At 39.5% G+C, this 18,342-nt stretch overlaps 1 protein-coding gene across 1 annotated transcript in view; it reads right to left on the bottom strand.

The window, feature by feature from the left end:
- ABCB6 (ATP binding cassette subfamily B member 6 (Langereis blood group)) overlaps positions 1 to 18,342 on the bottom strand; it is a 1,916,984-nt gene that overhangs the window by 1,063,143 nt on the left and 835,499 nt on the right. Inside the window, exon 11 of the mRNA XM_044075230.1 lies at positions 7,882 to 7,958. Within this exon, the coding sequence (XP_043931165.1) occupies positions 7,882 to 7,958 (77 nt within the window). The remainder of the gene's footprint in view (positions 1 to 7,881; positions 7,959 to 18,342) is intronic.

Genomic DNA, 18,342 nt, shown 5'->3' on the forward strand with positions numbered 1-18,342 from the left:
GTGTTCAGTTGTTTTGACCCTTCCACTGCCTGACTTGCAGATGTACAGCAGCTCCATCAGGGCTTGAGTTGTAAGTGCCTTGTAGGTCAGGCATCGGTCACACCTTAATAATCAGTAGAAGACAGAGTAAGGGGTCAGGGAGTTTAGTCTATCCACATAGTTCATGTTGTTTACACCCTATATTTTCTTGGTGAGGAACCTCTGAGGTCACTCCAGCTGCTGTAAGTGCCTAGTCAAGTACATGCCAAATGGCGAACTGTACTTGACTACTGGACTAATGAGGGAAGAGTAGAGTGGGACCATAATTTTTTTGGATCTGGATGCCATACCTTTACGTATAACTTGTGCCATATAAAAGGACTACCTCACTACCATGGATACATGGCAGTCGAAGCTCAGGCTACCATCTATATGTGTACCTAGATCTCTCACCTCTGAATCTACTCTTAGGAGTGTGCTACAGATGCTGTAATTTGCAGGGGTATTTGACTTCCCAAAAGGTTTTACAATGCATTTTTTCACATTTAGTTTTAGGTCATAGTTCTGGCACCAATCATTTGTTTGACCTAGACCCTCCAGAAGGAAGGATATCTACATCATTGGGGAATTCGATGATTGCTCCCTGTTTGCAATTGTCTGTAAACTTTATCATCCAGAGGCCTTCCATATTAGCCTCGACTTCACAGAAATAAATTCTGAACAGGAGTGGGCCCAGCACTGAGCCATGCAGCACACTGCTACAAACTGGCCTCTTGCTGAATGTGAATTCACCCACTTTAACCATGTCATGTCTGCGAGCCAATTAACTATCCATGTAGTGACGTATGGATCTGTGTGTGTGTGGTCCTTTGCGGGTGCGGTGAGTGATGCGTGCGAGTCACTGACAACCTGTTTGTTGTTTTTTGTGTCTGTGAGAGTCTAGCTTCCAATGTCAATGTATAACTGCATCTCTCACATACTGTATTTGCTTGTTCGAGAATTAAGTGGTTGTCAGTGTACATAAGGCAATTGTTAAATTGCCTCAGGATACCCACGTTCACTAAGATGGATGCAGAGATGGCAGGAAAGTGCCCACCCATGGGTGCAGGGCCTAATGTGTACTTTAAAGGATAGGAGTGGAGGGTGTTTGTAGCTGGATGAGGGAAGGGTGTTTACATGGTGTAATCTGCAGCTAACCTAACCAGTAATGCTGCCCAGTGCCAAATCAGATGCTCTCTGAGCAGTAATAGTCTTGGGCGCTATAATAAAGGTAACTAGCACAGTAAACTGTCACAGTATAATGAAAACAAGCAATATTTCCAGATGGTTGCATCTGTACAAGGCACTGGCACAGCCTTATGCAAATGTGGCTAATTTATACCAGCACTGGAAATACAGAAAACTGACTACTAAGCCCTCTGGCCAATAAAATTACCACACTTAGAGCCCTTTTGTGTGCTTCCCAACTCAGATAGACCAGATGAACACCTTCTGAATAACTCCCAGTCCTCCTAATGTAAAAGCACAGCAAAACAGTGTCCGAAGTGCAATACTACCACAAACAAACAAAGATACAGATACATAAACAACTTATAAAAGTGAGATTATTTAATAAACATACTTTGCATAATAGAAATTAGCCAAGAACCATTTAATTGTGCATAATTTATAAAGGCACTAAAACAAGGTAATCTGATTTATAAGCCCTCCAGCCAATAAGACAACTAAATGCAGGAATCTCTAGTGCGTTTCACCAACATATACAGACCAGGATACCATCCACTGCCACTAGATGGAAAACCAGCTATCCTATTGATGTAAAAACACATTGAAGTGTTTGCTAAAATGCACTACTTTATCCAACAGCTAGCTAGACAATGAATTCAGAGCAAGTAAATCAGTAGAAAAATGACAGGCAAAATGCACTTTTTTTCAAAATAAGCACAAGAAAAGGCAAATGAATAATTCAAGATATAAACAGCAGTGCAGAAATGGAGGATCTTATAAAGCTCAACTTACAATAAGGGTGGGCAGCTTAAAATCACCAAGTTTAAAAAACAAATCAAGAAATGAGGGTGGAATGGAATATTAACTATCAGAGGTTCACCAACACTGCTTGCAGCTTTTGCAGGTCTTGAGTCTTATCAGGAAAGACAGATCCAGAAATTCTCTGTGTATTTTATCATCACTCAAAAAACAAATTTAATGCAAAAAAAAATGTGAAATGTGCAGTCTAGGCAATTTAAGTGTCTATCTGCCACATAGAACAAAAACACTAGGCCAGGCAGATTTCTTAAAACAGAAAGTGCATGCGGTAGTAAGTCTGGTTTCCCTTTCCAAACATTTACTGTCTTCCCTTCATAGTTAAGCTGCCAGATTTAACTTGCCAGTATCACAATGTTCTGCTTGCCAATGCTTTACAGACTCAGTGTGTTATTTGGTGGTTCATGTTTGCCGAGTTGTAGTTCAGACTGGTATACTTTGATTCCTAAATGAGTAACTATGTTTGTAGTTATCTCCATTTCTGTTTACCCAGTTAAATATGTGGTGCACACTTTATGACCACTCTAGTCTTTTTTTTTTTAGTTTATGCTCTCTATTTTTCCATTTTCACATTCTGAACATTAAGTGCACATACATTACAATCTTCAATTTATACACTGCTTTCAAAGGATCTTTTTTAGATCCACATTATTGCCAAAAAATTATAAGATGATGATCAGAATTTTTGTATTCTTTGTATTAGTTCCTTTTATTGCTGGTCCATGGTTATTTTTCTGCTGCTTGCCTTTTTTACTTACTTTATTATTATTATTTTACAAACTGTTGGACATACTCATTTTTGGATGACTACTTGATATTTAACACTTGCTGCTTTTAGCTTTTACTACAATATGGTTATTTGCACTTGTTTTTATTTTTTATTGTTTGTGAGTGTACTTAACACTTTTTCTATTGGTCATCATTTGCAGAAACTGTCTTTCTCTGGTAGAGGCATAGTTATTTTTTTTTATTTTCTATCACTATCAGTTTTCTGCCATACTTTTTGGAATATCCACTCCACCAAGAGTGTTCACAAGGCTTCTAGCTGCAGTTACAGCTCATTGCCTTCGATAAGTATTGGAGCTGTTTGGACTTTTCCAGACATGCAATTTTAAGACTATAGTTTTGCCCCAGACACTTGTTTCCAGAAGCTGTTCTCAACCTGTATAGGGTGTTTCTGGACTACATACCTAGTTTTCTATCTTAGGGAGCTTTGCATGCCTTCAGCTCATTTGAGTATAATATGCTAGAACCCTGCTTCAGGAAGGAGGGTGACAGGAAAACTGGGGAGGCTGGGGTAGGACCAAGCTCAAGGGACTGGATATAGCAGCATGGCTTAATGGCAGAACACAGCTGTGGTGAGAACGACAGTGCCAGGAATTAAGAGAAATGACCAGTGGAGTACTACAGGAATCCGTCTTAGATCCAGTACTCTTCTGTGTGTTTATCTTAAACATATCTGAGAAAATAGGGAACAGTACCAACCTCTTTACCAGTGATGCAATAAGAAGTGCATTTGTGGGGGAACAGAACTGCAAAGGATTTGGAAAGACTATCCAAAAACATAAAAGCCAGCAGCTGATGTTCAATACAAACAAAATGAACTACAATTGGAGCAGAACAACTTCTTTGTGAAGTATAAGGAAGGAGCAGAAAAGATAGCAACACAGCGGGAGAATAATCTTGGGGGAGATGTCTTTCCACCGGGATGGTAATAAAGGAGCCTCAATCCTCAGCACTCACACTGGTGAGGGACATACACTTAGAACAAAAATAGATACACACACTATTTCCAGATGCAGCTCTCTCCACCAAGCACAATTTACCTTAAGAGCACACAGGGAACACACTCCTGTTCTGGGGCTGGGTTTCCTCTCTCTCTCTTATCAAGCCCCAAATAAGACTCCACACTGACCACAGCTGTAGAGATGAGTCCTCAGCTGAGAGTTCCAAGACAAGTCCTCTACCACCCTCTCTGTGAAACCAGTGCTGTGTCTATGTGAGATTTGATTTTCACACACATACACACACACACACACACACACACATTCTCTCTCCTGGGAAAGGCTGGCACAAATTTATCAGCTATGCTCCCTCTACCCAGACTATAAGGTAGATACAGCCACCAGAACACTCCAATTGGGTACCCTTGTAAGCTACTCTAAGGGTCTTACAAGAGTACCCAGTTATACCAAGTACAATTAATACTAAAACAAATGGTAGTGTTTGACCAATGCATCAAGGCTTTCATGAGCAGCCACAGTGCCACCAAATAAATGCAAGTACTCTCAAAGGTTAGAATATTCTCTAAAATACCAGCCACAATGAAAAGTTTATAGATATATTTAATAATAATTAATAAAATAATATGAAAATACTAAATATCCATTTACAATAAATGCCAGAGTTTCAATCACAACAAATATTAAAAACAACTCCAATGGAAAGATTCACACAGATAAGAGAAAAACAATACTTAAACTAATCTCATTATATTTTCTTGACTGATCTAAACAATTACTGTCCCCTAGTTCACTTACTAGAGCAAGGCAAAGTGGGTGAATGCTCCTTCTTTGTCAGGTTTTACAAACAGACTGCTCTGAAACTTCTGCTTCACCTAGTATTAAAAAGTAATTTCAGTACTGGCCTACAGAATTACATCACATACATCTGGTCACCTGATTTCTAGGTCCTACACTACCCCCTTTACTAGAAACTGAGCCAGAATCTTGCACATATGTGTTACCATACACACACTAGAGCTTTGGTAAAATGTGTTATAGCATTTGGAAGCTAAAAAACTATTTCAAAAACTTCCACTCTGCCAGGGTAGCAATTAGCTCACCTATAAGGACAATACAGTAGGATTCCTAGTCCTGATTTTCACAGACATTTTATCTATGGCTGCAATCAGAACTGTAAGATACAATCTCTATGGCCTAAACCAGGTAATTTAATTTCAGACCATTTTCCAAAGTTAGCTGGACTGAGATTAACATCTTCTCTTCCAGTATTCTCTGTTGCAATATATTAATTTCAACCGTTACAATACAGTCTGACATGCAAGTATATTTCTCTTCTGTGTAGCAGGACCCACTGTTGGTACATTTTTAACAGAAGCAGCTTTGCAAATACACTTTCGACACAAGCACCTGTACAAATCACTTTGATATATAAATGACATACAATTCTTTACAAAGCTCCAGCTAGCTATGCTGGCATCTGTTACACATCGCACTGCCCAACTTCTCCTGGCACAGCTGACAAAACCTCACATCATCAAAGGGGAGGGGGGGTGATCATTCCTGAACTGGATCACTATAAGCAGTGGTAGCAGTAAACAGAATGATTGGATGTATCCCCCAGGGGCAGATAAGAAGCAAAAAGGTAATACTTCCACTATACAGGAACTTGGTCAGACACTTTGAGCACTGCATGCACTTCTGGTGGCGATATATAGAAAAGAACTTCAGACTGCTGGAATGATTTATAAAAAAGCTACCAGAATGACCCAGGAGATGTAAGGAAAGGAATATGAGCACAGGATAGAAAACTAGATACATAGTCCAGAAACACCCGATACAGGTTGATAACAGCTTCTACAAACAAGTGACTAGTGTAATCCTCAGTCTACTCAAGGTGTAGGAGACTGAGGATCACAGAGACTCTCCAGGCTGGGGGCACGTAGCCTATCCTGCAAATCCTGATAAGGAGAACTATGCCAGAACTGCACTTCCCAGTTGCTGCCCCAGGACTAATCATCATCTTAACCAACCTTGCCAGATGGCTCCACTAACACCACTCAATTGGTCAATTCTTTACAGGAACAAGACATCTGGGAATTCCCACACAGGGATAATGCCCTACAGCTTAATGCAGTTTTATTCTCACCCAGGAATTTCTAACAATACTACTATTCCCTGGCAAAATTTGGGTAATAAGCAGCGGCCCACCTTGCTAATCCTGAGAAGTGACCTACCCTCTCTCCACTGCAAGCACCACCACCAACCCCATCAGTGGCTCTTCAAAGCCAATTATGCATGTCCTCTGATAAGTGTGCCTTCACATGCAGGATTCTACCACAGCTTTGCACCTGACAGTGACGACTCGGCTAGCTTGAACTCTAGAGAGTATTCCTACTATATGTCAACCTTGTGGTGAGCTACAACTGCTTCTTCAACACTCCAGTCAGCTCGTAAGAGCACCTGAACTGCTATGCAATCTCTGGTAGCAAGTGGTGTACTAAGGACTTTATCCATCTATGTCACAGCAATGGTTACCAGGGTGGTGGTAGAGTTACCATCTCTAACCACTGAGCAGGATCCACTCACTTTTACTTCTTACTAAGCTACATTTAATGCAAGAATTATTCAGGGCAGACTCCTGATCATTGCCTTTGATGTGCTCAAGTTGGTTATCTGGCATTTATTATGGAGACCTGTCTGAAAAATACCACTGGATCACATCTTGCACCAACTACCCCTCCATGTCTCAGAGTTATTCAAGGTCCCAGTAAGGGCAGCATCAGTGGAGGAGTAGCAGTCATTTTTTTTTTATTATTCAATGTGTGACTTGGACCATGCAAATGTTGGTAACACAAACACCTTTTAATATATCCTTTAAGCAGAAATTGTAGAGTTCTCCTTTTATATCATCCACATGGATAAGTGGCAGCATTCCTGAAGGAATCACCATGATGGCTTATCTTGGATTCTTATCTTGAACACAGCTACTGGGTATACAGCTACTGGGTACACTACATAAATAAGTACACTTCCATCAAACATAAAAATGTTACTTTACTCAATATGCAACTGATGTTTCAATGAGAAGGACCTGCAAATTCTAAATGTAAAAAGGGTGGACACTGTGGAAGCCACACATCACTGATGATGCAATTTAGTAGTACCACAAATCTGAAAAACAGTGCACATACCTACAAATATCAAGTTAACAAAACCAAAATATGAATAAAACTGAACCCCTTAACATACTACATAAAATGCCACTTAAGTGGTTAAGCACCCCCTGCTTCACTTTATAAGATCAGGGATCTCACCAGGCAGTTAAACCTGCCAGTTCTGACTAGCAAATGATAGTAGCAGAATAAAAAACAGACTTGTTTTTGCCTGCTGTCTGCGCCAGTAGCCTTTTTCTAACAAGACAGAATCTCTTACACTGTCTTTAGGAAAGCAGTCCATTATGGCTTTAAATGCCAGCAAAACATTTAGCGAATTTTTATTTTTTTTTTGTCATGTAACTTATAGTACATGGAGCAGATAACACTCCATGCACTACTACGAATTATGATCAGGCCCTAATCATAACCCTTTTTTATGTGTTCTTGATATGGATGCTAAGATTCAGCTCCCGAGTGAATTTCTTGACAGCCATTGTCTCTAAGGCATAATAAGCCAGTTATGATTAGCAGCAAACTCACAACCCTCTATATTAGGACTGGGAAACCTACTTCTAAAAATAATTTTTAGAAAAAATGTGACAGGTATGTAATGCAAAACTTTTCAAGATTATGGAATAAACTTCCCCTTAAGATCAGAAGTCATTTATTGGCTTCCTTCAAAAATATCCCTGATACACATGTAGGATGTAAAAAATCAACATTGGATTAAGGCAAGCAACCTTCTTGAAAGTCAGTAAGATGCAAGCAAGATAATCAAACCTAAAACAATGATGTATAAATTAATGCATTTCACCAGCGTATCATAAATCAAGGTAGTATCTTCAAATTCCTTCCATCAAAAATAATAAATGGCAACAGGCTTGAAATTATCAGCTTAATGTCACAAATTATTTTAAACATTTATCAAGGTTGCTCACACTACAATTCCTTCTACTTACCTATAGTACGTGCCAAACCAGTTAAGAGGTGTGTACAGCTGAATGATATATGTTCCAAACAGCACATAATCACCCACCTATATGAATACAGAAAGAAAGATAATAGTATATATTTTACAGATGTGATTTATAAAGCATACACATTCAACAAAAGCTGCAAAGAAGTTAAAATATTACCTAAAAATATACAAATATACTATAAAATAAAAATTCAGTGACAAAATACCTTATTTCTCCACCATTTTGCTAACCTTTGTTTTCTTCTAAGACCTGCCCCTCTTTAGGGGATAAATGGAAGTAGAGGTCCGACATTTTGAATACAGCTAATGAACGAGTACAAAAAATGCTTAGCACCAATCTGAGATGTCAGCAGTTACACACTGTCTTGCACACTTAATACAGTTCAACATTAAACCATGGAGTGCGAGTCTATCAGGTCTGATATAAAATGTAGGGCTGATGAAGAGAATTGCCAGGATTCCAAATCTACTGTAACTTTATAAACAAAACACAGAAAACAGGCCAACAGCGTACAAGAAACGGATTATTCTCAGAGAATGTCATACTTCCCTGTTGATAAAACTATAAGGAGATCTGCAAATTCTAAATAGCCAAGACACACATTACAAGTCCCTTTCTAATTTTAGTCGTTATCTTTTCATAAACTTATGAGAACTTTAAAATTCCTTAATTAATTTTAATATTCAACAGGACCATAAAATGCCTAGCCACATGCACCTTTACATAATGATCACAAGATGCCTAGCCATATGCACCTTTAAGCAGACGCACACAAAAGTTATCGCCTTCCTTTTCAAGCACTTAAGACTGCTCACCACACAAATCAAGCAGAGCTACACGACAATCCTGGTGTGCTTAATGCAGTGCATTAAGTAAAATCTTGAATGAGTCAAGCTACTCAGCTAGCATTTTTCACCACTCAGTACAAATGCACCCAAGTGTTGTAGGCTCCCACAATTTTTAAAATAGGTCTGTCTCTTCTAATTTTTCTCCATCATATATTTTTTCTGTGCATTGATGTTTCAGCATCAGTTATGTCTCATTAAACAAAGTAATTTAATAAACTGAATAATACATTCAAGTAATGGCTATCAGCAGAGGGGATTGAGTTTGTGAGCTGTTAATGAGAACATTTCACCTCAGATGAGTCTGAAAAAAGTTCACAAGGTAGTGTTCAACCCTGGTTAACAAATACAAATAAATACATTTGCTTTTCAAGCCTTCTTCCTTTGTTTGCTGACAACCATCACTTCAGTATAGTACTCAACTAATTCAATTACTTTAACAATATAACTGATACCTGTAACATCAATAAACAGGAGAGGAACTGCATGAAAAAAAAAATCAGATACAGGAGTATTAGTATGACGTAAACAGTAGCAGCCTACCGGATTTACATGCCTGAAAAAGAATGCAATAGACACAAAGTCTCACAGTCTGAAGCAGAAACAGTGGTAAAAGCAGCCAAAAGAGGATAATCTGTTCTCCACGGGGATGAAGTTAAGCTGTGCAACAGGAATTGCAGTCATAAAACAAGCATACCAGAATTCCAGAATTATCACACAGTCCTACTGCACAAAAATACACACTGCGGCTACAGAGATAGGCTCTCATAGTTCTACTTCTCCAATAGAAGCAAGAACTGTGCCAAAAGACCAGAGTGACTAGTCTTATTAAGTATTCCAGGTCTGGAAGTCCAGTGAAATAGCAGTCAAATATATAGGATAGTCTTAGTGTTCAACATGATATTAACAAATGAAAACTGCATTTACTGTAATATTTATTATGACGAACAAATTATCTTACTTGAGGTAAAAAGCACACACACACACATATGTATATGTATGTGTGTGTGTATATATATATATATATATATATATATATATATATATAACACACACACACAGCTTTGGTGTGTCACCTTTGGTCACAGTTGTGTAACAACAGATTTAGCATATATAAGTAAGGGGGGGGGGTGGCACAGATCCACAGTGTGGTGGTCTGGGGGGGGGGAGCACAGCCCCCCACATAAAGCATTGTGTGTGTGTGTGTGTGTGTGTGTGTGTGTGTGTGTGTGTGTGTGTGTGTGTGTGTGGGTGGGGTGGATGGGTTGGGCATGTGGCGTACACCTGTAATCCTAGCATCCGGGGAGGCGGAGGTTGTTGGATCGAATCACACCGGTTCGTGGGAGACCATATTTCCTGAAAAAGGGGGGAAAAAGTAACCTCGCAAGACACAATTGTAAGGAGCGAGTGTGTGTGTGTGTGTGTGTGTGTGTGTGTGTGTGTGTGTGTGTGTGTGTGTGTGTGTGTGTGTGTGTGTGTGTGTTCACTAAATTCTGAGTGGAAGTTGTTTGCTTGGTTTTTGATTGTGAAATCCGTAGAGTTTTGTGTCTGAATGTGAAGTTTTAAGTTAGTTTATGTGGTAGGTTGTGATTGCAAAGGGAAAGTCATATGTTTCCCATTTGCGATCAGTAGTGACTCAAGTTTTCTTTGAGTCATATAGGCAATGAGACATCTTAAAGGTGATAACGGTCGGCAAATTTGTAACTCAGAGTTTCTGATTATAATCGTTTATGTATACATAAACATATATTTATATATATATATATATATATATATATATATATATATATATATATATATATATAGACACACACACAAAATATTATGTAACTACAGAAAAAGTTAGTAGTTGTTGTTCTTTCGGCTTTTCCCGGTTAGGAGACGCCACAGCAGAACTCCGGTCCGCTAATGATTGGCAGTAGATTTTTAAGGAGCCGAGGTGCCAGCTCGACACCCAACCTTCAACGAAGGCACGCCCATTCACTTATGTCCTTCGAACGCCACTCGAACACAGGGAGGACATGCAGACTCTACACAGAAGGCGCTCCAGCCGAGAATCGAACGGGAGAACCTCTTCCTGTGAGGCGTGAACGCTACCGCTGCACCACCACGGCTTAGAAAAAGTTAGTTGTAATGTATTGGACATAGCTTTAAGTTTGCCAATACCTAGTCCGAAGGAGCTGCATGTCACAGTCCATAATCAACCAGACATTGCTGGTGTCACTGAGACATGGTTAAAGCCCCACATCTCAGACTCTGAAATACTACCCCCAGGCTTTCAAGCTCTTAAGTGTGATTGTACACTCAAAAAAGATGGTGGTGTTGCCTTAATCTACTCCAACTTGCTCTCCATAAGCCCCTACCCAAATGAAATTCCTCAGTTTGGTATTGCTGAGATACTGGCCTGCTTAACTAAAATGAATAACCACAAAAGTCTCTGCATCATCGCTCTATATATCCCTCCTGGAAACAATATCCCAATCCTGGAAGAAATCCTCTTATGGGCCTCTACCAACATAAATAATGAGACATATATACTAGGAGATAAACATAAATTGGGATAACATCAATAACTCTTTACCCACTCAATCCATTACTCTCTAACTTTAACCAAATAATTCATTCTATTACTAGACCCAATAAAACCAATTTTCCTGGCTCTACCCTTGAGTGGATTCTAGCCTCTCATACAAATAAAATTACAAACTCAGGCACAATTCCTGACTCCATCAGTGACCACCTCAAAGCTTATGCCCATCGCTCTATCTCTTCTTCCCTTCTACATCACCACTACATCCATACACGTAACATTAGTAATTTCAACCCTAGCATATTCTCTAATTCAATCAAACTAATAAGCTGGAACATTCTAGACACACTTCCTCTTGATGATGCCACTGACCACTTTAATTCCACTTTTCTAAATATTTTAAACAGTGTAGCACCAGCTACAACAAAAAGAATAAAAACCGACTCTGCCCCATGGCTCACAAAAGATACTAAAAAACTAATGCATCAAAGGGACAAATCCTGGAAACTTTATCAAAAAAATAAACTCCCTGAAACCCTACTTCAGTACAAACAGCTCTGCAACCTCTCAAAAAAACTAATCCTCAGAGACAAAAAATACTACTTTATCAAAATCCAGTTCAACCATACTACAAACCCCAAACAATTCTGGAAATCTATAAATTCGCTTCTCAACCCAGGCACCCAAAACAATCCCTGCCCCAACCCCAATAAATCCGATCAAGAATTAGCCTCTCTACTCAATTCTTTTTTTTTTATTAACTCCATATCCAAACTAACAAAATCTTTTGCCAAAAATACTCCTTCCTACAATCATACTTCCTCCATCAAAATCTCTCCTTCCACTGACTCCAATTCCACTAATATCTTCAACCTAAAACCCATATCCACCGAATATATAAGAAAACTTCTCTCCAAACTAAAACCTTGCTGTAACGCTCCTGACAACAACCCCTCTATTTTTCTTAAATCCGCTGCTGATTGAATAGCATTCCCTATAAGTATATTAATCAACAGATACATACAGGAATCCTACGCTCCCAAACTCTGGTGCACTGCCTATATTCTACCTCTTCATAAAGGTGGGGAAAAACACAAGCATCTCAAATTTCCACCCCACAGCCATCCTCTCCCCAATCTCCAAAATCCTAGAAAAATGCATTCATCTACAACTAATGCCATTCCTAACTCAAAACCACCTCCTCACTCCTACCCAGCATGGCTTCTGACCTGTGCACAGCACTATAACAGCTCTCCTCTATCCTAGACACAGTTAATCGTGCTCGAGATTCTGGGGAAATAGTACCCACAGTGCTTCGGGACCTCTCCAGAGGCTTTGATACTGTTTACCACACCCATCTTCTGAGCCATCTCTCAAACTACCCTCTCCTGGTTCTCAAACTATCTGTTCGATAGAGCTCAGGCTGTAAAATGGAGGAAAAGTATCTCCCCTTTTCTTCATACCCCCATAGGCATACCCCAAGGATCTATTTTTGGCCCAATGCTGTTCAATAACTTTAACACTTTTCAGTCCACCATTCCCAATGCCAAAATAATCCAACATGCAGACGACTCAACTTTAGTCTGCTCTGCCTCTAATCTCCCTGAACTCTTAAAGACCCAGACTGCCTTCTCAACAACCAAAGCCTGGATCCTCCAAAGTCCTCTAGCTCTAAATGCAAACAAATCCAAAATATTAATCTTCCTTCCTTCAAAATCATTCTTTTTTGACCAAACCTCTTTCCAAATTCTAAGCCAAAATAACTCTCCTATTGAAGTCACCCCTATGCAAAGTTACTAGGTGCATCTTTAGATGAACACCTAAAATTTTACAACCATGTACCCATAAACATCAAAAAAGCACACCAAAAACAGGGTATACTTTATAGGAATAACCACTTTCTCTCATCTCTTACCAGGCGTACTCTTGCCTCCGCTTATCTCCTTTCCTCCCTAATGTATGGTGCGCCCCCCCTTCTAACCAAATTATCTGCATCTATTACATCCAAATTAGAAAACTGTTAAAACAAAATCTCCAAATTCGCCACTAACTCCAAAACCTCCTCCCATCACTGCCTTGCCCTTAACTCTCTAGACTGGCTAGAACTTCCAAACTATCTGGACTTCCTCCAACTCACCACTGTTCATAAATTATTCTTCAACCCCACCGAATGCCCCGCCCTCAAAAACATCCTAGTCCCCTATGTTCCAAACAGAATTCTAAGACGTGCACATCAAAACCTAATATCTGCTCATAAACCCAACCAACCACCAGGACAACTACTTCTCTTTTTCCTTAGCCAAAAAATGGAATGCCCTCCCTCCTTCTCTGAGAATAATAGAAAATATGGAGAGCTTCAAAACACAGCTTCATTCCTACCGCTACTCTATTCGGAAATGCACCTGCATTCTTCCAACCTAGCAAGCTCTCCCCCTCTACTTATTCCCCTCTTTGTTCCATGCTGTACTTCTAACCACTTACTGCCAATGCTTCAATCCATCCACTCAAAATAATTCCTTGACTCGATGGAATATATATGCCCATCAACAACCCACATGCTTCAAAGTGTTTTTCACCTTGGCTTCTAGTTTTCTAATGCCAACTCCTTATAATCAAAAATGTCCTTCCTATGTCAAGATTGTAAATATATCTCTCTTTATTGTAAATAATCTAGTATTTGTATTAAGCATATGTTGTGCAATTGTATCCAGCATTTTACTTTTTACTTGTATCATAAATCTTTACTACATTTTGTTTGTTGGAGCTTTTCTCCCTGAGCCGCCGCTCAAAATGGGCACACTGGGCCCAGTGGACTTTCCCAGTGAAAAAACTGGAAATAAATAAATAAATGTCATGTGGTGCGCATTCCTTCTGGTGGAATGTCCATTTAAACACCTATTGGATGTTCTAAACTTATTCATATTGTCAGTGTTGTTTGCTAATATGTTACAGTCACTGCCAAATACATGTAAAATTCTGTGCTCAGCACCTATATACATTTAAAAAAATGTAAAATATTTAATAGCTCTTAGTAGACTTTGCAGGGAACTGTACTTGGGACAGTCAAGTACAAAATGCATACAACACTGCCATTGCACCACTGGGTACTTAAGTGCAGCTCATAATTGGAGGTAACCCTATACTGCCACTGGCAGTATATGAAGTTTTGGTGCCTTTCTAGGCATAAAAAGCTTCATTTTTAGAGATATATATATATATATATATATACACACACACACACACACATATATATATATATATATATATATATATATATATACATACACGCACACATATATATATATATATATATATATATATATATATATGCACACACACATTATATATATAGTGTGAGTGTGTGTGCGTGTGGACATATTTGCACACACACACATCTATAGATACACACACACACACGCGCACTGATATCTATTACTACAAGGGCAATAAATCTGTACATTTAGCTGTAATCTGTTACTAATTTTGCTTTTACATGCAAAGGTAACTGAGCAACTGCATGATGAACATCTGACTGCCAATTCACAACTCCTTTGTAATGTTTTCTTTTTCACATATAAACATTTCACATGCTTCACACCATTACTTTCAGGGACAATTAAGCAGCTGTTTTAGTTGTTCTAAAAACACAGAACTCTTATGTCTTCTCCCTGTGAGGGAAAAAAAAAATGTCTGTTTTTCAGTGAGTGTTGTGAAATTATACTTAAGTTACGACTTGAAAGTAAAACATGTGGCCAGATTCAGAAAAATGTCCTGCATCATTCTAAGCAAATGTGTGAGAGTACATGTCAACGAGTAGGGTATGAGCAATTCAGAAACACACATACTGCTAGTGGAGAATGCAGAGCAGTATGGTCTGGAGGAATATATATGCTAACGGCCATATAATGATACAGTAATGAGCAACACTATTAAAATGAATGGATTGGTGTATACAAATAAGGCAAAACAAGATGGAAGAATGATTCATAAATGTATAACAGACATTCAAATGAGCTGTGCCATCTGAACAGTTGAACATGGATGAAGGTTTGTGATCATGCTAAGGGAATTACTAAAGAATGTCAGGGGTTGCTGTAGCATTAGTTAAAGTGTACCTGCAAGAGACTCTTATTGGCGCTGCAGTGTGTCATGGAGCTTGTCATCACCCCCAGAGGCACTGGGGTCATCTAAATGTACTTAATGTTTCATACACTCCATAATGCTGATAAACTGGGCCAATCCCATGTGGGTAGGGACATCATGTAAAAAGTTATGGACATGTCTTGTCCATGTCTGTAGCCCAGTGGGGGTCCAGGAGTACCTATCTCAGTGGATATTATGGTGCATGTGGCTTTACAGAGATCTTTCTGCAGCCAAATGAGATACAGGACAGGTGTCTTAAGGATCTGCCTTAAAAATACTATGTCAGTTCCTTAATGCAATCCTTCAACAAATGGGGAAGCACACTTACACACTAAACAGCACAGAGCCTATGCAGAATTTCTGCAATACAGCCCATTTCCCTGAAGTGCCAAGGGCCATAGAGTGTACTAACATTGAAATAAAGGCCAACCTGGTGAACTAGGAAGGAGGTAAGTGAACCATAAAGGGTATCATCATCAACTATCTGCTGGTTCATAATGCACAAGAGATCACCTAATGTGTCTGAAGCCCACCCAGGCAGTTATCACAACTCCCACACATGGCACAACTTTCACCTGCGTTAATTTGTGAGGGATGACTTCCTCCATCTTGCTGGGAATTCAGATATGGCCTGGGACCATGGCTGATGAAATCCACAAAATCCAATAGGCCAGGGGACTTCCAAGACGGCTGCACACTGATTAACAGTTTAACATCAGCTCTCCCAATATAAGACAGACGCAGAGAAAAAGGAGTGCTATTGAAAATGTTTTTTGGTAAAATTCAGTTACTGGCTAATACATACACTACCTCAATGTAGCAAAGAAGAAACCTGAAAAAAAAATCAACCAGAAAAGTTGAGGAAAAACCACCATCCCAGAAGGATTCTGCAGCTGTTCAGCAAAAAACAGTTCAAGCGTCAGCTTTGGTTCAACAGACAGCTTCTGGTAATTTAGAGGAAAAATATTAATTAAATGTACTCAGAAGTGAAAACAATAAAAGAAACATTGAAGGAATATATCAATTCAAGTAACAAAAGGCTGGAAAAAATAAGCTTTAACTACCCATTCAGATGAACTGATAAAACTGCAAAATATCAGTGGCTGATTTGAAGAAAAAGCTGGATAAATATGAGGCTTCTCAAGAACAGCTGTTTAAAAATGCACAGTTAGAAGACAACACACAGAGAAACCTGATTTTTAACAGTATAATAAGGCATGCAGGTAGGTGTGAGCGTGAATGGGCGTGCCTTCGTTGAAGGTTGGGCTGGCAACTTGGCACCGTAAAAATCCACTGCCAATCATGAGCGGACTGGAGTTCCGCTGTGGCGACCCCTAACCGGGAAAAGTCGAAAGTCTTTGAACCAGAGAAAGTGGAAGGAACAGACTGTACTAATTTTATGAAAAAACAAATAAGCAACTGTTCTGGGGTTCCAGAGTAGAATTTGCTAATTGCAAGGGCCATGAGAATGCAGCCAATACTTACATTAGTAAAGAGGCAATCACACATGCAGACAGAAAGAGTTGATTCTGACAAAACTGAGGCAGAAGGACAGTATTAAAAATTGGAGACAACACAGTGTATAAAATGATTATTTCACTATACACCAGGCATAAGAGAAACAAATTTATTCCAGCAATTTGGACATCTCCAGAGGCAGGTGCAAGATTCAAGCTACTGTATCCAGCTGCCTTCAAAGTGCTTTTTCCTGTAAGATAAAAGTCATTTGTTTATGCAGAACTAGCTAAGGTTTACCTACACCATGGGGTAGAAACATCCTTGACCTGGTCATTACTAACATGGGTAACCATTGCCCTACACCAGTAATCAACTCCTCCCTGGTCAGATCTGACCACAAGCTAATCACCATGGATATCTACATCCACCCCCCCCCAAAGGAAACCACTGTAAAAAACTTCGCCAAAGCCAATTTCGGACTTCCAAAAATAGAGGTGGCTAACTTCATGACACCCATGCAAATGAAAAATAGGTGCATGACTGAATCATATACCAATGCACTGTATGAGCATATACAGAAGTGCATGGAATGGGCTATACCAAACAGAACCAAGTGCTCTCCTCCAAAAAAAGGAAGCCAATCTGGTGGTCCCCCACCACAAACAAACTCTACAACAGAAGGAAAAAACTGTTGCAAAAAAAGGGTGAAGTCCCAAGACTGGAAAAACTCCTTTGTCAGCCTCGGCAAAAAACTGAGATCCATCATCAAATCCTCTAAAGCTATCAACGAAAACAAAATTGCTGCAGATTCTAAAGACAACCATAAGGCATTCTATAGTTATGTCAAGAAGCTACATGGCAATATTCAGATCTGCTCTGAGTTGCAGCATAATGGCAATACATATACAGAACCAACTGATATTGCCAACATATTGGCCCACAGGTTCAGTGCAAACTTTACCCCCCTTTCACCCCCTAAAGGACCTATCACAATACCTGAGGAATGCCAAGTTGTTATTATCACAGCTACACAGGTAATAACCACACTGTCCAAAGCCAGGAATACAGCTTTCATGGGACCTGATAATATCCTTGGCTGTGTTCTACATGAATTACAAAGTAAACTAGCACCACACCCGAGTACCCTGTTCAATAACAGCCTCATTTCAGGCTTTGTTCCTACTGAATGGCGTACTGCTATGGTCATCTCACTTCACAAAGGGGGAGCGACTACAGACCCTGGGAACTACCGCCCCATTAGCCTGATGAGTCTGATATGTAAGGCTATGGAACACATCATCATGGACCTAATAAACAAGGATATAGGAAATCTCCAAACTCTGGACCCCACAGTGTCTGGGTTTGTGAAAGGTAGATCATGTCTGCTCAACCTGATAAGACTTTTTCGAGTCTGTCACCAGAGCTGTGGATGAGGGCAAGGTAGTTCACACAGCCTACCTAGAT

Source organism: Protopterus annectens, chromosome 6.part0 (genome assembly GCF_019279795.1).
Source record: "Protopterus annectens isolate FY-2018-M chromosome 6.part0, PAN1.0, whole genome shotgun sequence".
Classification (NCBI taxonomy): domain Eukaryota; kingdom Metazoa; phylum Chordata; order Ceratodontiformes; family Protopteridae; genus Protopterus; species Protopterus annectens.